The sequence below is a fragment of the Leuciscus leuciscus genome (genome assembly GCF_965113295.1).
Source record: "Leuciscus leuciscus genome assembly, chromosome: 24".
Taxonomy (NCBI): Eukaryota; Metazoa; Chordata; class Actinopteri; order Cypriniformes; family Leuciscidae; genus Leuciscus; species Leuciscus leuciscus.
In genome coordinates this window covers 3,135,335-3,156,211 of record NC_138723.1, presented here as the reverse complement: position 1 = coordinate 3,156,211, position 20,877 = coordinate 3,135,335, and the positions used below count along the sequence as shown (strand labels likewise).

Genomic DNA, 20,877 nt, shown 5'->3' with positions numbered 1-20,877 from the left:
GCATATGTCTGGAAATTGTTAAAACTTGAATGGATGAATGATTAAAACAGACATTGGCTATGTTTGGTAGAACTTAGACATGTGTAGGGCTGTCCCCGACCATGAATTTTCATAGTCGAATCAGAATTTTCGAATCTTTCTATAGTCGACCGATAGTCGAATCATCTATGTGTGTGTGTGAATGGGTTGGGAGGGGCACGACACTATAGTCAGCAGGAGGGTAAAACTATTTTTATTTTATTTTACACACTGCACACAGCAACAACTTTTAATAAAGCGACCAAAACTGCCTGCCAACTGACATACGAACTTATTTAGGTTTAAATAAAAAGGGTAATGTGGTGGATAAACATTTGTAAACGTTTTCTCATAATATTCTAAAGCCGCGATCGAAATACAGAACATCAGACAAATAATAAAAGAACATTTTGATAAATAAACCTAAAAAAAAAAACTCTCTAGGATTTGCATTTCACATTTTGCGAAATGAAATGAAATCGGCAAAATTGCCTGTGCCAGCATGCTTTCAGTGCAGCGCAACATCGACACAAAAAAAAGCATTAATTTAAAGAATTTAATTAGAACAGATTATACATTTCTAATAAAAAAAATAAATAAAAAAAAAAACGAAATAAAGTCAGAATCAAGTCACAGGGAGCATAACAAATGTGTGCAAAATGCCAAAGTGCAGGGGAACATAAAAAAAAAAAAAAAAAAAAAAAAAACACAAACCACAGTTAAATTAGGTAACCCTGAGTGATCAATAAATAAAATAAAACGAAATAAATTATTAGAACAACGAAAGTTAAGTCAGAATTGTGAACGCTCTCTTTTTAACTGCCGAAACAACAATAAACGCAATCTGGCAGTTTTTTAGCTAAACATGTTCACAGCCAATTAAAATTAGAAAACGGCTGAAATGTTTGAAAACAATTGTACCCTACCCGATCGAAAAAAATCCAGTCTTTCACTCTGCTTGTGTGCGTTTGAGTCTTTTCAAATTGTGTGCGAGGAAAACCAACTTGTCAACGTTGGCCGGCAGCAGTGCGCTCCTGGTTTTACTGATAATAAATCCAGCCTTGGAGAAAATTCTTTCTGATGGTGTGGAAGTAGATGGGATGCTGTGGAATCTCTTTGCGGCCATGGACAGCTTTGGGTATCTCTCCTCGTTCTTTTGCCACCATTCCAGTGGTCCTGTACTGCTTTTTGTAGTGTCCTTTAAATAAGCCTTCATCTCACTGTCCCCTGGCTGTTGCTCCTCTTCATCACTGGACAACAGCATCGACATCACTTGGTCTTTCTCTTTTTCTTGTCTTGAAGGGCCTGCAGTATCACACTCCTCCACCAATTCACTGTCATCACCTACCTCCTGTACAGGCCTGGCAGCTAAACTCTCAGCCAGATTTTCCACCACAGTATATGCCTCATTCCTTTGCTCATCATCAGTGAAAAAAGAAAGCTTCTTAAAACGTGGGTCAAGAATTGCAGCCTTGATATAAATACTGCTCTCCAAAAGACGGCCTTTAAGCTCCCATCGTCTGTCAATCTCCTCGGTCAGGGTAATCTTGAGGGTCTTGGTAACAGCGCTGTCGTCTTCATGTACCACCAAGTGTCGTTTCTTAATGTTCATAAGCATCGGAACAGTGGCAGACAGAGATGTGTTCATATCTTGTGACAAAAGCTCTGTCAGTTTGATCATTGGCTTGAGAACATTGACTATGTCCTCTGCCATTCTCCACTGGGATGTTGTGAGCTCTAGATCGCGGTCGGACCGTTTGCTGACAGTTGAATCCGTCAGCACAGCTGAAACTGCACCCCTTTGTTCTAACAGGCGATCGAGCATAAGATAGACAGAATTCCATCGAGTGGCAACATCTTGTACAAGTTTATGCTCTGCAACATTCAGTTCTCTTTGTTTTTCTGCAAGTGCTGTGGTGGCCTTTGCGCTTTTTTTGAAGTGTGAAACAAGGCGCCTTGCAGCAGCAACAGTGCGACACACGGGGTCTTTCTTTAATGCGCTGTTAATGCACAATTGCAGTGTATGCCCCGCACAACGGACTCCCTGTACAGTTCCCCACGATGGGTCTTGGGCCAGTTGATTGGTGCATGCAACCATATTCGTTGCATTGTCATGGACAACAGAAACGATCTTAGTACCTGGAATGTCCCAATCAGAAATGACTTCTTTCAGTGTTTGTGAAATATGTTCTGCTGTATGACTTTCCTCCATTTTTTTTGTTGCTAACACAAAATTTTCCAGTCGCCAGGCTTCAGTAATAAAGTGGGCTGTAACTGTAAGATATGCCTCCATTTGCAGCGAGGTCCAAATATCTGTGGTGAGGCTGACTGCTTTGCAATTGTTTATTAACATGTAAACCTCCGCGCGTATGGACGCGTATTTTGCATCCACCGCATGCATAACCGTCTCTCTTTTGGGAACTGTGTATCCTGGCTCAAGTGTGCGCATTAATTCTTTAAAACCGTCACCATCCACAACATTCACTGGCCTCATGTCGAGCGCAATAAACTCTGCAATTTTGTCCGTGATTTCTCTTTTCCTTTTCTCGGACAATGGTGGCCTCAAATCTAGCTTTCTTTGAGTTAATTTTGGCGCAGCTCCGGTACTGCTACTAGATGAACTGCCGTCGTCAGTCTGATACTGTGGGTGGATCTAAAAAAATTACGAACATATTTTAAGTCCCAACGTATGATATTACTATTCGTAAATTAAAAGCGCCATTATGAAAGAGTGAACCGTCTTTATTAGTAAGAAACTTACCCGTTTTAAGTGGAAAGCCATATTTGTTGTTGATGAGTGGTACGACATGAGCTGTTGGCACAACTTGCATTTTACTTTTTTTGGATCATCTTTTACCATTTCAAAGTGCATCCACACTTTAGATTTTCTTAATCCAGACATTAAGTAGCCTAATCCCTGCCGTCAAGATGGTCCTCGTCTCGTCATGGATCAGGGAAAGTGAAACTTAAATCTGTCACAGGGCAGGGGTGGTTGGATTTATTCACAAACACGTTAAAAATATTTATTGAACGCTTTTTTCTTTTCACTTTTGTTTTTACTGCATTATCATAATTAAAGGCTGTATATAACTTAATATATCCGTACAAAACCAGTAGTTCTGTGTGCAATTAGACATTGAGCACCCCCATATTGCCAAAATGGTATGATGCTCGTTTCACCCGCGAAGATTCGACTGTGAGATCGGTGGTCGAATCAGGCTCCGCATATCGATGCATCGAATCTTCGACTATTCGGGGACAGCCCTAGACATGTGACTATCAAATTTTCATATCACAGTAATTGCTGAAGCTTTTGTCGTGTATTATATCAGTATTGAATTAAGTTACAAAACTTAAGTGTTGTCTTCCTACGTTTATTAACGTTTTGTTCTTTGGGATGGGACAGTATGAAAATTTCATATCACGATTATAGTGACCAAAATTACTGTGATTATCAATATTATCATGGTTTTGTTAAAACGAGATGAAAGTGTTCAAAAAGAACTGATGCACACACTGAAGACAGTTCAATATTTCAAAATCAACAAATAAAACGAGCAGCTCTACGCACTTTAAGCAAGATTATATTCTGTGGCACTTCCTTCCTTATGATGACCGTCATCAATAGCAACGCATTATAACACCGCACACATCCATGTATCGCAACGGACGCGCTCTCTCGTTTCATTCAAATACAACTTGCCGACTTGCGTCTCCGTTTTTGGACGATTGTTTTGTACGCTGTATATGGATTTATAAACAGGTAAGATTCAAAACATTGAATCTCAATTCCATATGTCCCCGTAATTATGTGGTAAAAAAAATCTGTGTAATAAGTGTACAATGATATACATTATTACCCCTTAAATGTCACTCTTAAAGGAACACTCCACCGTTTTTTGAAATAGGGCTTATTCACATTTTTTCATACATTTAGATAGGTGGCCAAATGCATTTTTGTCTCAGTGCATGCATTGTTTTAGTTTGACAGGGTCGGCGCTAGCTTAGCTTAGCACAATGAATGGAATCCTTTGTTGCCAGCTAGCATGTCCTGAGTAAAAGTGATAAAAAAAAATTAAAAAACCCCACGTAATTACTTCTTGTGGCCTGCGTATTCACAACGGGTACAAATAGCAATGCAGATTAACACTAGGTGATTTCCTAGGCAGATATTGACTTGGGACTATATTATGGGGAAGCACAGGCGAAGCACAGCAACTTAGGCGAAGCACTGCTACTTGGGCGCAGAGATCACGCAACACATGAAATCCCACGACTTCCGTCAACATACCGGTGTGCATTGCAACGAGTCAAAACACAGAAGAAGAAGAACAACACGCGTGACCTGCACCGAGTGTCTTCGCTTTTGGATTGTTTATTTTGAGAAGTTACGGTTATTGCAAAGATGGTAATTACCTGCGAAGCAAAAGTTGTGAGAACAAGCAAAGGACATACACGAATGTAATGTTTCACAGAATTCCATCGAATGTGGAACTGAGAAATAAATGGCTAGCTGCTCTGGAGATCTGTACTTCAACGCCTCTCTACAAAATCAAACAGTATCGTGTTTGCGAAGAGCATTTTGCACCGGAGGACTAAGTTACATTGAAAAAATGGAATATGGGCCCAGAAAGACGGTACTACGTCTGAAACATACGGCTGTCCCATCATCTAACGTTATTTTCAAAGCACAGGCAGAACAAAGTGCACATGTAAGTTGTCTTTTATTACTCTTCCTTATGTTAATCTGTGTCTTTATTCGGTTGTAAAATAGATGCTGAGAAGCTGTAACTTATATAGACTACGGTTCAAATAACGTTAGCCTTCTCTAGTATAACCTCATGTTGAATTCAACCTGTTTAGCATGAACAACCAAACTAAAATAAAAATCGCTGTTATCGTTACCTGTAAAATGAAATGACTGAGGGCTGAGTTAGCTATATTTCTCTCACCGAGTTAGCCTGGTTCTTTTGACTCAGGAGTTTTAGTATAACTACTAGAGAGGAGAAGGCTACAAGCAGTTTACTATACATGTGTCATGTTTAAAATAATCACTTACTCTGTGGACAGCTGTCCATTTGGTCCATTCGGCGTGGGGCGTTTTTTCCAGTTCACTTTATCACACCGGGAAAAAAAAAACCGAGTACTGCAGGATGGATCAGCGCCGTGAAATCCTTGGTAGTTGTGACACAGGCTGTTGAGTGATCGCAACCTCCTCCTGTCGTTCTATTTCCACTCATTTTCTGTAAACTCTTGTACATATAGGTATGGTTCTGGCTCACACAAAATCAGCCATGTTCATCGCCATTCATGTACTGTAGGGAAAATAGCCAGGCAGCTACTATTCACACCGGTATGTTGACAGAAGTCGTGGGATTTCATGTGTTGCGTGATATCTCTGCGCCCAAGTAGCAGTGCTTCGCCTAAGTAGCTGTGCTTCGCCTGTGCTTCCCCATAATATAGTCCCAAGTCAATATCTGCCTAGGAAATCACCTAGTGTTAATCTGCATTGCTATTTGTACTCGTTGTGAATACGCAGGCCACAAGAAGTAATTACGTGTTTTTTTTATATTTTTTTTAACACTTTTACTCAGGACATGCTAGCTGGCAACAAAGGATTCCATTCATTGTGCTAAGCTAAGCTAGCGCCGACCCTGTCAAACTAAAACAATGCATGCACTGAGACAAAAATGCATTTGCCCACCTATCTAAATGTATGAAAGAATGTGAATAAGCCCTATTTAAAAAAACGGTGGAGTGTTCCTTTAATAGTCTTGTTTGAACTTGTTCGTTCGTCTTTGTCTCAAAGCCACTTGCTGCAAACTTTTCTCCGGAAGCTTCACGTTTATTTAAAGTGAGTGAGATCAAATATTTCAACTCAAAACAACATTTTGTGCCCAATTATTTCCCAGACGTAGTTTTGGTATTGAGGTCAAAGTTAACTTGCCTTGCGTTCGCTATAAACAGTGGGTGATGGTCACACAAGACGACTCGGCAGATCTGAAGTGTTTCCCCCCTATTGTAGTGACCATCCTCTATTAAGTTTCACTCAGGACTTTTGTAAAAGCCAAAATATGACCACAGCTCAGATTTGGTCCTCTTAAAAGGCTGAAAAATATCCAGAGCACGGTCACTGCCTTCCGCCATTCCTTCTCCAATAAAAACAACAACAACATTGCGCGCTGCGCCTGCGCCAGACTGTTGCTGGCTGGACAGGATTTACAGAGAGTTATTAAAATCGCGATAATCAAGCACGGTTTTAATGATAATTAAATTTTGAACGATAATACTAACCGTCAGTACATTTGATCTAAGCCGGATTCACACTATGTGATTTTGGCCGTCTGTGACAAATTTTGCAAATCCTAAAAGATTCCTCTGATCATAGGCTAAAATCTGAAGTCTTTGATCGTTAGTTTGACGTGTTCACCGACAGCCGATTAATGACCGTTGTGATAACATTTTACCTCAGATGAAATTCTGGCAGTGTCAGAAGATTTGACTCTGTCCAGCAGTGTGACTTCTCCCACAACGACCATCAGATTGTCTTTGTTTTTCAAGAAAAGCCATGACCAATTTAAATTAACATTAGAGATTTCTTTGTAGTAGGGCTGGGCGATATGTAATTATTATTATTTTTTATCGATAATCGCCTTAAAAATATTGCGATATCAGATTATATCGTCTACCCAAGCCCCGCCCCCAACATGCACCGCTGGAGACATCACTGCCGACATACACCGCTAACACAAGTCATGTTGAGTTTGGCTGCAGTTTATCTAATGATAGCCTGCGATTCAGCTAGTTTAATTTAATGATTGAAACGTTAAAGTTTTTACTTTGGTCAGTTTGAGCTTAAACGAGCATAAAACATTAGCTTTGCTGTTGTGTTAGTGTTGCTAATAATTTCCATACTGTTCTTATCACATCTGTGTTTGAAACGAATTTCATTTTGCGAGGAGAAATGTTAAATACAACTGAACAGAACACAATTTGGTGATTGTAAGAATGGTGAATGCATGTTGATGTTATAGCAAGGTGTCTTGCCTATTTGTTTTTCATAAGGTCCGATGTTTCTCTTTCTTTTTTTGGGCGATATCACCTGATTTAATAAGTTTAATTTCCTTATTATAATGTGTAGCGCTGTTTCAAACTTATGTTCAACTATAATATATTTGTTATTTGTCTAAAATTAGGAATTAAAAACGAATTGTTTCATTCTGCATGAGCAAAAACATTTAGGTTTTTTTCCTCCTTTTTGGTTTTAGAGTTCCAAGGTCACCTTAAGTCAAGTCAAGTCAAGTTTATTTGTATAGCGCTTTTCACAATACAGATTGGATCAAAGCAGCTTCACAGTATTAAATTAAAATAATACAACAAAGTTTGTTTCAAGAGGAATTTATTGATTGATCAAATTAAATTAAATATCCCCAAAATATCCCCAACTGAGCAAGCCAAAGGCAACAGTGGCAAGGAACCGAAAAACTCCATCAAGTGACCTAATGGTGTCCTAAAACTCCATCAGGTGCCTTAATGGAGAGAAAAAAACCTTGGGAGAACCCAGGCTCAGTCGGGGGCCAGTTCTCCTCTGGCATTGGATAGAGGCCGGATTGTAGTTTGAACTGTAGGATTATATGAATGCCTGGCTGAAGAGATGCGACTTTAATCTAGTTTTAAACTGGGAGAGCGAGTCTGAGCAACGAACAGTATCAGGAAGACTATTCCAGAGTTTTGGAGCCAAATATGAAAATGCTCTCCCTCCTTTGGTGGTTCTGGATATCCTAGGTATGACCAAAAGCCTTGAATTTAGTGATCTTAAAGAGCGCGATGGATTATAGGGCGATAGAATATCCGTTAAATAGACTGGAGCTAAGCCGTTTAGGGCTTTATAAGTCAGTAGCAATACCTTGTAATTAATACGGAACTTTATAGGTAACCAATGCAGTGATGATAAAATCGGTGTTATATGATCATGTTTTCTTGATCTCGTAAGAACTATAGCGGCGGCATTTTGGACTAACTGTAGCTTGTTTATAGAGCATCACAGTCCCGCCCACAGCCCGAGAGCGCTTCGGTGCCGGAAGTAAATTTCCCATTCATTTCTCCCATTGACGTTTTCGAAAATCCGTATCTAAAGAGTTTTAGAGCATGTCTGAGGATAACCAGCTACGGCTGAACTCATAGGCATACAACATATCATTTCGAGTGAAAAAACGGCGAGAAAATCCAAAAAAAGTCAAAGGTACAAGACTGTGTACATATTTTCATTTCCGAGCGAAGGAACTACTCATCCCATAAACCACCGCGCCTCACTGAAGTCGACTGAAGCCACAACCGCGAAAGAGCCTTTAGAGCGACTTTAAAATCTGACGACAGCCACGCGAACTTTTTCTTGTGCCGTTTATAGCAGTTCTTTCAGTAGTAATTGTGTAAATAGACTGGAAAGCATGGCTGGTGGTCCGCGGCTCACGGGTGCAGATCTGGCAGTCCGCGCGGCGTTCTGCTCATCAGTTTCAGCGGCCCACGGGCAGGTTGCTGACAAATGCCTCAACAATTTCCCACTTGTGATCCATGCTCATTTTATTCATGAAGTTATAGTTCATCCTTAATTTTAATAACATTTAATGTATTTTCTTAATAACAACAAGTGAAAATTAAAAAGTGAAGGTCAGCAAACCAGAAAGTGCATCATATTCAGTTTATTAACTTGCCATAAATTATTACACAAATGTTCAGTAAATGCATGAAGAGCTCTCTATGGCTCTGGGTATGCCTAAGCTAAATATTGTTTTGACAGTGGCATCATAAAATGCTTGATATGACTCATACCATATATGAAGACTCCTCGGTTCAAATGTCACATCAGTGATACAGTGCAAAAAAACGCAACAGTTTTTTTTTTTTTTTCTATTTATCTTGAGTCTTCACGAACTTTCGCGGGGTTTACACGAGCTCCACCAATCAGATGCATCACTGTGGGATTGTTTAGGATTGTGGGTAATGAAGTACTTCTCCAAGACATCGCGAATAAAAGGCATTTATCTCAAAACAAGGTTAGTGCCCCATGAACTTTTGGCGGTTATATGAGCATATACAATCGCTTAGTACAGCCGTAGCTGGTTTTAAGTCTACCATGTATGGTTACGTTTTTATGGCTTATACCCCAACTGTCAATGGAGAAATTGTATTGAATTTTTACTTCCGGCACCGGCTGTGGGCGGGACTGTGATGCTCTATTGAGGATGCAGGACAACCAGCTAATAAAGCATTACAGTAATCCAGTCTCGAGGTCATGAATGCATGAACTAACTTTTCTGCATCAGAAACTGATAGCATATTACGTAGCTTAGCAATGTTTTTAAGGTGGAAAAATGCTGTTTTTGTAACATATGAAATATGATTTTCAAAAGACAGGTTGCAATCGAGTATAACACCCAGGTCTTTTACTGTAGAGGATAAAGTAACAGGACATCCTATGATGTTAAAGTTGTATTGTGCGAGGTTTTGTGGGCGTTTTTTTGAACCGATAAGTATTACCTCTGTCTTGTCTGGATTTAATAAAAGAAAATTACGCGTCATCCAATCTTTTATATCTTTAACCTGTTAAGCTGCAACGCCACTTTTGAAAAAACCCCAGAAATGACATACCCAAACTGAAACAGATACAGTTCATGAACCCTTTGCACTAAAAGCACAAGTATGATCTCATTTGAAAGCTGACACCTGGTAGTTTATTGTAAATGTAGAATTAATTATTGTCATAATGAAAAAAACATTTTTTAAATAGCTTCAAAGTTTTGTAAAGTTATTAGAAATTTATTTTTATTAAACATATTCATGAAAATAAAATTGAAGTGGGCCCTGGAGCAATCTAGAAATGCACTGCAGCTAAAGCCATATGTGTGACCATGTTATATTTAAAATCTGAAAATGATAAGTCTAAAACTCTGTATTTGGTTAAATGTTTTTCAAGATCATGTCAAATTACTTTATTTTGATTAGACTCTAAAAATGCTACTGATGTTTAGTCATCATCTAAATCATCTATTCAGTCTATTGTCTCTATTGTTTTGTGGTGCAAACGAGCCCCATTCAGTCTCAGTCTCCCCAGTACACATTCACACACCTCCAGCCTGGTTATGGATCTAAATATGCATATCTTTTGTCTGCATTATACACTGCTCAAAAAAATAAAGGGAACACTTTTTAATCAGAGAATATCATCAAGTCAGTTAAACTCCTGGGATATTGATCTGGTCAGTTAAGTAACAGAGGGGGTTGGTAATCAGTTTCAGCTGCTTTAGTGTTAATGACATTAACAGCAGGTCCACTAGATGGGCAACAGTGAGACAACCCCCAAAACAGGAATGGTTTTACAGGTGGAGGCCACTGAAATTTTTTTCCCTACTCATCTTTTCGGACTGTTTTTCACCAGTTTTGCATTTGGCTAGGGTCAGTGTCACTACTGGTAGCATGAGGCGATACCTGGACCCTACAGAGGTTGCGCAGGCAGTCCAGCTCCTTCAGGATGGCTCATCAATACGTGCCATTGCCAGAAGGTTTGCTGTGTCTCCCAGCACAGTCTCAAGAGCATGGAGGAGATTCCAGGAAGACAGACAGCTACTCTAGGAGAGCTGGACAGGGCCGTAGAAGGTCCTTAACCCATCAGCAGGACCGGTATCTGCTCCTTTGTGCGAGGAGGAACATGATGAGCACTGCCAGAGCCCTACAAAATGACCTCCAGCAGGCCACTGGTGTGAATGTCTCTGACCAAGCAATCAGAAACAGACTTCATGAGGGTGGCCTGAGGCCCCGACGTCCTCTAGTGGGCCCCGTGCTCACTGCCCAGCACCAGGGAGCTCGATTGGCATTTCCCATTGAACACCAGAATTGGCAGGTCCGCCACTGGTGCCCTGTGGTTTTCACAAATGAGAGCAGGTTCACCCTGAGCACGTGACAGACAGGAAAGGGTCTGGAGAAGCCGTGGAGAATGTTATGCTGCCTGTAACATCGTTCAGCATGACCGGTTTGGTGGTGGGTCAGTGATGGTCTGGGGAGGCATATCCATGGAGGGATGTATAGACCTCTGCAGGCTAGACAATGGCACCCTGACTGCCATTAGGTATCGGGATGAAATCCTTGGATCCATTGTCAGACCCTATGCTGGTGCAGTGGGTCCTGGGTTCCTCCTGGTGCACAACAATGCCCAGCCTCATGTGGCGAGAGCATGCAGGCAGTTCCTGGAGGATGAAGGAATGACACCATTGAAGGGCCACCACGCTCACCTGACCTACATCCAATAGAACACCTCTGGGACATTGTGTTTCGGTCCATCTGACATCACCTGGTTGCACCTCAGACTGTCCAGGAGCTCAGTGATGCGCTGGTCCAGATCTGGGAGGAAATACCCCAGGACACCATCCGTCGTCTCATTAGGAGTATGCCCCGACGTTGTCAGGCATGCATACAAGCACGTGGGGGCCATACAAACTACTGAGTACCATTTTGAGTTGCTGCAATGAAATTTCAGCAAAATTGACAAGCCTGCTACATCATTTTTTCACTTAGATTTCCGGGGTGTCTTTGAATTCAATCCTCTGTAGGTTGATCATTTTCATTTCCATCAAACGATGTGGCATCCTTTCGTTCATAACACATTACCCAGTCCATATTAGTATAGATATCCAGCATGACATTTTTCCCCATTGAGATCTGATGTGTTTTCAAAGTGTTCCTTTAATTTTTTTGAGCAGTGTAGTTACTAACGACTGGCTATTCACAGGCTATTCATAGGGTTTCAATCCCTAATTTATTTTATCAAAGTTCTCACTTATATTTGAAACTGTATCAAATGCACTAAAACATTTCAGAAAAGCATTACTATTTAGAAAAAAACCCCATAAAAGAATAACTTCTAGGTGACAGGTGCACCTGAGCTAGCTAGCATGTTAGCTTAGCACACCATCAATACACGACCATTTATGAGATTAAAACTATGTTTGTGCTTCAAACTTATTTCATAACTCAAGTCGATTGTTTTAAATAATCTTCTGTGATCTAATTTGGCTTCAGATAAAAAAAAATCAGAAAGAAAATATATTATTTATAGTATGCACGATGATAAAGTCTATATCGATTAGCATAACATTATAAATATAATCTATTATTATAAAAATACCTGGCATTGCTTGAAGAACACTCAAATATCAAATATCATTTGCAATGATGTTTATTGTCTTCAAAACGTCTATATCTGCATATTACAGCGATCTCTGTGTTAGCTTTGTGTGTAGCTGCTATCAGTGACGTCCTTGAAGGTCACATGATTATGTCTCTTCTTCATGTTCCATATATGGAGTATTTTTGTGCATATAGCGCCCTCAGGCTATAGGTATGAATTGAAAACACAGCACATCTCAGTAAGAAGCGCTCATAATGATTACATCGACGCATTTGGGTATAAATTCAATAAATATTATTCCTGTCTATAGAAATATGATGTGAATCTATGAGAATATATCAATATTTCTCCAAGTCTGCACATTTTTTAGCTAAAAGCCCTGAGGGACGTTGTTTTGTGAATCGCTGTCATGACAACAGCACGGAGTTTTTTTTTCTGAATGGACCAGCTGACGCTCATAAATCATATTAAAGGTATCAACGCATTTTTCCATTTCATAACTCCTGACACAAAATAAGACATAACTGTCACTATAAGTTTCTCAGAATACAATAGTTGTCAAATACTGAAACTTGAGTCTTATATCTTTTTAATGATGTATAGTTTGTCAAGGTAAAACATTTAATCTGATAGTAACTTTGAACTAAATAAATAAAAAAACGCTTCAGTGCGCCGACGCACTGGTGAGGGTTAACAGGTTAACACACTCTGTCAATTTGGAAAATGTAGCGTTTTCATCCGGCCGTGATGAAATATATATTTGAGTGTCATCAGCATAACAATGGAAACTAATTCCATGTTTCCTTATAATATTTCCAAGTGGCATCATATATATTGAAAATAACAGAGGGCCTAATACAGATCCCTGCGGCACTCCATAGTTTACTGGAGTTATGATCGATTTTTCTCCATTTAAATAGACAAAATGGTAGCGGTCAGATAGGTATGATTTGAACCAGCTTAGTGCTTGTCCTTGAACACCAGTATAATTTTGTAGTCGATCTAAGAGTATTGTGTGATCTATAGTATCGAACGCAGCACTAAGATCAAGTAAAACTAGTATTGAGATACAGCCTTGGTCAGAAGCTAAAAGTAAATCATTTGTGATTTTAACGAGCGCAGTTTCAGTGCTATGATGCGGTCTGAATCCAGACTGAAACTTTTCATAGATATCATTTTGTTGCAAGAAAGATCCCAGTTGAGCGGACACCACTTTTTCTAATATTTTAGACATAAATGGAAGATTTGAAATGGGTCTATAATTTGCTAGATTATTATGATCTAATTGTGGTTTCTTAATGAGAGGTTTTATAACTGCCAGTTTAAATGTTCTTGGAACATGACCTAAAGATAAAGACGAGTTAATAATATTGAGGAGAGGCTCTTCCACTACAGGTAACACTTCTTTCAGTAGTTTAGTTGGTATAGGATCTAATAAACATGTTGTTGTTTTAGATGAAGTGATAAGTTTATTTAACTCTTTTTGTTCTATAGTTGTAAAGCACTGTAATTGTTCTTTCGGGGTGATAATTGAAGCGGAATTATAAGGCGCGATTGAAGATTGAACGTTTATAATTGTGGTTCTGATGCTTTCTATTTTCTCAGTGAAGAAGTTCATGAAATCATTACTACTGAACTGTAACGGGATATTTTGTTCGGGTGACGTCTGTTTATTTGTTAGTCTAGCCACGGTGTTAAATAGAAACCTTGGATTGTTTTGGTTGTTTTCTATTAGTTTGCGGAGGTGCTCAGCCCTGGCAGCTTTTAGGGCCTTTTTATAACGCGACATACTGTCTTTCCACGCGATTCTAAAGACCTCTAAATTAGTTTGTTTCCATTTACGCTCTAAAATACGGGTTTCTCTCTTTAAAACATGCGTAGTATTGTTATACCATGGTGCTTTATTTTTCTCTCTGACCTTTTTTAATTTAATAGGTGCAACCACATCCAATGTTCTAGAGAGAATGGTGCTCATAGTGCTAGTTAGTTCTTCTAGTTCATCTGTTTGTTTGGGTTCAGGCAGCAGCTGAGACAGATTAGATAAGCAATTTGAGAAATTATCTATGGTGGATGGGAGGATTGTTCTGCCTTAAGCCGCTTACCAAATAAAAATGACTGCTTTACTATTTATTTTGAAACAGAATTCATTAAATGATATTAATTTTTTTTATCTAAAGCAAAGTAACGCTCCAAATATAGCCTACTGTAACGGAGCTGCCAACATTGTAAACTCCGAACCCGTGCATGAGATATTCAAAGCCACACAATTTCTTCATCCGTTTGCAATTTAACGAAATTTTAATTTTAATGTTTCAAAAAGCATGTTTGTGCTTTTTGATTAAGCCTATTTATTATGTGCAACATTTAAATTAATATTCAGAAACGGGTAAAGTTACTTCTACCATTTGTTTTTCTGATGATCTTTTATTAGCCTGCAAACCAAAATAAAAAAGGCCTAGGCTACTTGATTATAATATTTTTTTCAATTGGATATATCTCTGCTATTCTGAATTAACAGGATAGTTAAATTTTTTCGTCTGCAGAACAAATATGTATAAAAACGAATAGCATACGAATAAAAAAAAAAATCATATAAAGATCAAGAAATCCAGAAAAAATGTTAAACAAAATTACGAAAGTAAGGATAAATGATGTTTGACGGGGAACGCATCTCAAGGTCGCATACACACACTCATGTTGGAGAGGTCAGCACTGAACAACAGGCAAATCAAATATTAAGCTAATTAGTTACAAAAGTTCAGTGAGTGATTTTCTTTTGTTCTGTGATCAACATTAATGGTGCAGTGAGTATAGGCTGTCAGTGCACTGATTCAGTAGACATAGGCCTATACTGCTTTTCTTTCTCAATCGTTCAAGACAAAACCGACTGTTTACGGGGATATTTGAACTTCAAAAAAGGTGTGTACCTACGTCTTTCCGTGGTTGAAACAACAATTCTTCTGATGTTTATTCATGTTTATTTGATGCTATAAATTAACTGGAAGGATAATTGTGTATGTGTCCGTGCACTATATGAGAGGCGACTCTTTGTGAGTGCGCAGCACAGAAAACAGCGCATGCAGACGTGTCCTCATGCGCTTAAAGAATGCTATCAAGAAGAAGAGATTTTCTATTCCTAATCCTAAAATCCTAATCCGATTACCGTTTTCACGATAAACCACGATAAAATGTCCTAACGGTTAGTATTATCATTTAAAATTTAATTATCATTGAAACCATGTTTGAGTATCATGATTTTGAAAACTTGCTGTAAATCCCGTCAGTCTGACACAGGTGCGCTCATGGATAGTGATAAAATGTTCAAAACCGCGCAAAACCATGATAAAATGTTCATACCGTTTCTTCTCTAATCAAGACAATAAACGACAATGAATGCAAACTGAGGGAGGTTTAAATACACAGGGTAATGATAAATTAAACAAGACGCAAGTGAATAACCTAGTCAGTAACCAAGAGTCTTAAATAATGTCATGACAGCAACATTCAATTACAAAATTGTCAGTTATTGATATTGATTTCATGGTGACTTTGACATTTTCAAATGTGCGTAGCTTGCATTAGGGTAAGTGTACCCATTAAGCCCACCAAAATCTAAGTCAAGGTTTTTTCAAAGATATTGACGTAGTTTATAAGAAAAATCATTTGTTAAAGTGCAAGTTTTATCTCTCTCATTTGAAAATGTATTAATTAGTTGATGTACATTTTAGAATATAAAAATAAGATAATTTAGGAATAAAGTCAGAAGTCTGGCTTGGGCTTAATTGGTACTTTGGCACCATTTAAGCCCGCATGTGTTCCAAATAAGCCCACATCATCTTTGATTCACAAAATCTAAAAATGAATTGATTTTAAAGTAGTAAAAAAATCAATATATTAATTCAGTGACAGGGGAGTATTAAAAAAAATCCTTTTGCTAATGTTTGATTAGAGCCCTGGATGGAATGGGTAGGTGTTAATGGCCGGTGGTCTGGCTTGACTGGAGTTGTAGCTGGAGTCAAGCTGGAGGTTAGACCGGGTGTATCTCGGGAGCCAAGCCGAGTTGGAGCTCCATACTCTGGGCTTAGGGGGGGCCTCCTAGTGGGCCCCCCACACCGGGAGTCTGGAGCCTTAAGTCGGCTTGGCTCCCAAATTATGCCCGGTTATACATAAAGGACTTTAGGACAAAACAAGCTCTATCTCATTTGAATGAATGTGTGTATTTTGTAGGGGTGGTTAATCTGTCTGATTTCCCGATTCGATTCGATTACGATTATTGAAGTCCCGATTCGATTACAGTCGATTTTCGATTATTAACGATTCTCGATTAGCGATTATTGATTTTCCATTTCACAACAGTAAACGAAAATACACTACAAAGTGATTGCAGTATTAAAAAAAGTCAGCTGCTGAGTTACTTAACTCTTTTATTGAGTAACAACAACTCAAAGCACTTTCTGTGTCGTGTAGTTATAACTTCTGAATTATTTGTATGTAGTTTATGTTCTGTAGAACACAGAAATGAATACATCACATTGTGTTGTGACTCATCAAGTTGAACTAAACAATAACAAATAAATGAAAGGCTTATTTCCTTTAGGAAGTAGATCAGAACCAACATACTGTAGAAATTGGACAATTTTCTTCTAGAAAGACAAGGTGTTCAGGTGGAGGAAGACTGCAGGTTGCAGTCGAAACATGTCAAGGTATAGAAAAAGTTTTTTCTCCACCTGAACACCTTGTCTTTCTAGAAGAAAATTGTCCAATTTAATCATTAAGAAGAAAAAATGAACATTTTTGAACAACTTACTGTAGCTTCAGCTTATATACTGTACTGTAGAACACAGTGACAAAATGCAACACACTAACTTGTGAGTAATCAAGTTGTACTAAACATTCATAGCTCTGGAATGACCAGATTCTTATGGAGGAAGACCAGCTGGTCCACATGTTGTGGCGTGAGTGTGCTCCGTTGTGCTGACACGATGTCTCCCGCAGTGGAGAACACTCTCTCTGCAGCAACGCTCGTACCTGGGATACATAAATATCGTTTGGCCAGCTTAGCTAGGAGAGGATACACATGATGGTTGGTGCTCCACCACTCAAGGGGGTCATCGGTGAGAGGAAGTGAAGGGGCCTCCAGATACATGCAAACCTCTTCCTCAGCCCTGGTGTGTGCCGACTTGGGCTCTGCTGTGGTGACAGCAACATTAAATGTTTGGTAAACGTTCTGAACTGCATCATCCTCCTCACCGTCATCATGCCCCTCAGCCATGTCATCACCTTCCCCCTCAGGGACTTCAGCCTCTTGCCTCATCACCTAACATAGGGAAGCAGTGAAATAAGACACAAAGCATACAAAGCACACAACTGATACAAAGCATTCTATTAATCAGATCATTAATTAATCATTCTCTAAAAAAAGTAGAATTATTAATATCAAAAGAGAGAATACCTCGAGGGATGATGCAGCCTCTGTAGTCACTCTGCTGTATGTCTCCACTTTTTCATCCTCTGAAAGGAATGGGAGAGCTTTAAAGCGAGGATCCAGGCAAGATGCTGTATGGAGTGTGTGCCTCTCTTTTGTAGATGTGTATCTCTTCCTCAAATCTTCCCGGATGGCATGCTTGATTTCCCGGGTCATCGGATCATCCTCTGGTGCAGGGGTGAAGTCGGCCAGGAGCTGTGTGTGTAGTGGGGCGATGATTGAGAGAGTAGGCATGCTTTCCTCAGACATTGTGGTGGTGGCCAATTTCATGGGCTTGAGGGTCTTCACAAGGTGTTCAGCGCCGGACACGTCTCCCTCACTCAGTGTGCAGATGTCATGCGCACCTTTCCTCACCTGTAAGGATGATGGGAATTGAGAACAGGAAAAGTTAAAATAAAGGAATTAACACTGTATGCTATAAGAGTTCTCCATTCACGCCAACACAACGACTCAGTCATTTAGACTAAGTCTCAAACACATGCACCAGTGCCTCCTCACAGGGGCGCAACTACCCAATGTCAGAGGGGTATGCAGCAACAATTTTGGCGCCCCCCCCCCCCCAAAAAAAACAACAAAAAAAAACAAAGAAATAAATAACTGTGCCGTGTAATGAGTGAGGAACGAGTGATAGTTAACAGATGAAATAAGTACAAAATTGTAATTTATGAATAAAATTGAACTATACTTCACAGTGATGAATCCACTGCTGAGTGGACCTCTGTCCCTCTAGGGGGGTTAGGGGGGCATGGCCCCCCGTAAGAAAATGTTGTGCTTTTTAATGTTGAATTCATCAATCTGGTGCACTTTGAGAGTTCAAAATTAAAAGATCCAACCCATATTCAGTGTGCAAATTAAACAAAGAAAAATTCAAACCTTTTTTAGTAGGCTAACAGTGTCTGTCTACATTTACACTACTACATAATAATAGTTATAATATTAATCCCATGATAGTAATAGCCATATATTGTAAAACAAATGCACTGAAAAATAAAGGAAACTTTCATAATTAGTTGTACTAATTTCTATACTTCACATTAAAGATGTGATTGGGCCAGCCCAGTGTCAATCAAGAAAAGAACCAATGGGCCGCTGATCCACGTGTTTAATGAAAAATGTAAAAAAATAAAAATAACGCTGACTTTTTTTGTTGTTGACCAATGCATTACAACGGCACTAACCCAGCGCCACCAATTAAGCAAAACAAAACGAATGGGCCGTCGATGTACGAGTTTTATAGCCTATTAGATGTATCGGCCCAAAAAGCACGTCGGCCCACCGGGAATCTCCTAGCCTACATGCGTGGACGTCACACTTTAAATCCTACCTGTTGCCTTTGACCATCCACTTATTTAGCTGCTGGCACATCAATTGACATGCCATCTCCTTTTCCCTCTTTCTTTTTCTATTTTTAGTCCCGACAGCTTTTTTGCTTTATCCATCTTTTTCGACTTGTACCTGCTCGCTCAGCGCTCACGGAGCCACCGCGTGCTCGCGATATTATCCCCCTATGTCAAAATTCTATGATGTAATCTTATGAATATCCTACTCTAGCCTGTTAGTCCTCTAAAAAGTTATATAACATTAACAACAAATGCAGAAATTATTTAGAAACGCACAACAGCATCTATGTATAGAATAATACAAAAAAAAAAATACCATCGCTTTGGCGCCCCCCTGGTGCTGCGCCCCTATGCGCTGCATATAGCGCATACCCACTTTTTGCGCCACTGCCTCCTCAAGGCTGTCGTGTCAAATTGACAAACAAAACTAAAGACATTTTCTGTTTTTTTTTTTTTTTTTTTTTTGTTGGTTTTGTGTGTACACTATCTTTTTATAATAATTTTATTCTAAAGTCTAGTTTTTTATTTTATTTCAATTAACTAAAATATTTTTCACACCTTGGCTTGCTACTAGGTCTGATTAAATCTTAAATCCCATACAATCCCAGATGGCAGGCTGCTGTTCAAGGAACCGATCAACCATGTCAAAGCCACTATTCCACCTTGTTGGAGCATCTGTCTTCAGTTTGTGTTTAGGCAGTTCTGGTAAAATTAAAAAAGAAGAAAAGCTAATTACTAGTAGCCTATATAAGGAATGATATTTTTAAATAGCCTACTGGTAATTTAGAAACTAATAAAAAGCTTGCTTTGAATGCAACCGTTAAAATAGATTCACTTCTATTACAAAGGTAAAAATTTTATTTTTAAAATTAATTTTAAGCCTTTTGCTTACCGAGTAGGGCCTGCTTTTGTTCCAGCACATGACTGGCTGTGGTGCTGCGGTGGAAGAAGGTGGTGATCCGTCTGACTCGACCCAACAGTCGGGCTACAGCAGGCAACTTCAGCGCTCGTTGGCAGGCGAGGTTTAGGGTGTGAGCGTAACAACGGATATGTAGAAAGTTGCCAAGCTCTGCAGCCACGTTCATATTTGAAGCGTTGTCGGTGACGAGAACCAGGTCGTGTGTCTCTATCCCCCACTCGTCCGCCACAGCTTTGAGAAACTCGCACATATTAGCGCCCGTGTGGCTATCATCCATAGCTCTCGTCTGAAGCACGTATGAAATTAGCTTCCACTCACTGTTGACATGATGAGCTGTAACGGTCACTTATGATACGGTGGCTCTGGAGGTCCAGGCATCGCAAGTTATTGCTACCCTGGGAGCAGACTTGAGGGACACTTGCACTAAAAACTTTGTCTCCTTGTAAAGAATAGGAATCGACTTGTGTGTAAAAAAGCTCCGGGATGGTATCACATACCTTGGCTCCATACTGTGGACCATGTAGCGGAAGCCTTGGTTTTCAACCACACTGTATGGCCTCATATCTTTAGCTATAAAATAAGATATCGACGTTGTGATTTTCTTAGCTCTCTCCGAGCCCGGGGCCAATTTTGTCATATCGTGGAGAGTGCGCTGATTCGGTGGGATGACGGGCTTCAGGTGGTCGTCTTTAACCCACCCTGCCTCCTTTGGATGAAAGCGGGAAATGTGGGCCCTCAAGTTGCTCGTATTGCCGCAGTACTTCAGTTTAGTGTGGCAATGTCGACAGACATGCGGCATGCGTTCTATCAACATGTTTAGAGCTCCTGCCATGAAAACCAAAATGAATCCACACGCTTGCTTTGAGCCCAGATGGAGCTGGGTGGATCGGTTGGTTGCTCGTTCCTGGTTCTTCCATTTTACACACCTGCTCTC

The 20,877-nt window shown here is 39.6% G+C and overlaps 2 protein-coding genes across 5 annotated transcripts in view; one reads left to right on the top strand and one right to left on the bottom strand.

Moving 5' to 3' along the window:
- apbb1 (amyloid beta (A4) precursor protein-binding, family B, member 1 (Fe65)) overlaps nt 1-20,877 on the top strand; it is a 128,403-nt gene that overhangs the window by 30,636 nt on the left and 76,890 nt on the right. The gene's annotated exons all lie outside the window — the stretch shown is intronic.
- Nucleotides 3-9,549, bottom strand: LOC309488945 (E3 SUMO-protein ligase ZBED1-like). 2 transcript variants are annotated; one of them, XM_082157393.1, is made up of 3 exons: nt 3,125-9,549; nt 2,780-2,990; nt 3-2,671 (listed from the first exon to the last, which is right to left on the bottom strand). In XM_082157393.1, the coding sequence occupies exons 2-3, from the start codon at nt 2,918-2,920 to the stop codon at nt 968-970; spliced, it is 1,845 nt and encodes a 614-aa protein (XP_082013519.1). In that variant the 5' UTR covers nt 2,921-2,990; nt 3,125-9,549; the 3' UTR covers nt 3-967. The 2 variants fall into 2 exon arrangements, with proteins under 2 accessions (XP_082013519.1, XP_082013518.1); XM_082157392.1 differs by having other exon boundaries at nt 2,780-9,549.

What these genes read in the sequence shown, in the direction of transcription:
- LOC309488945 (XM_082157392.1), bottom strand. Translation starts at nt 2,920, where the DNA reads ATGTCTGGATTAAGAAAATCTAAAGTGTGGATGCACTTTGAAATGGTA. An exon ending in TGGCTTTCCACTTAAAACGG is followed by an intron (nt 2,672 to 2,779) that starts GTAAGTTTCTTA and finishes TAATTTTTTTAG; the next exon opens with ATCCACCCACAGTATCAGAC.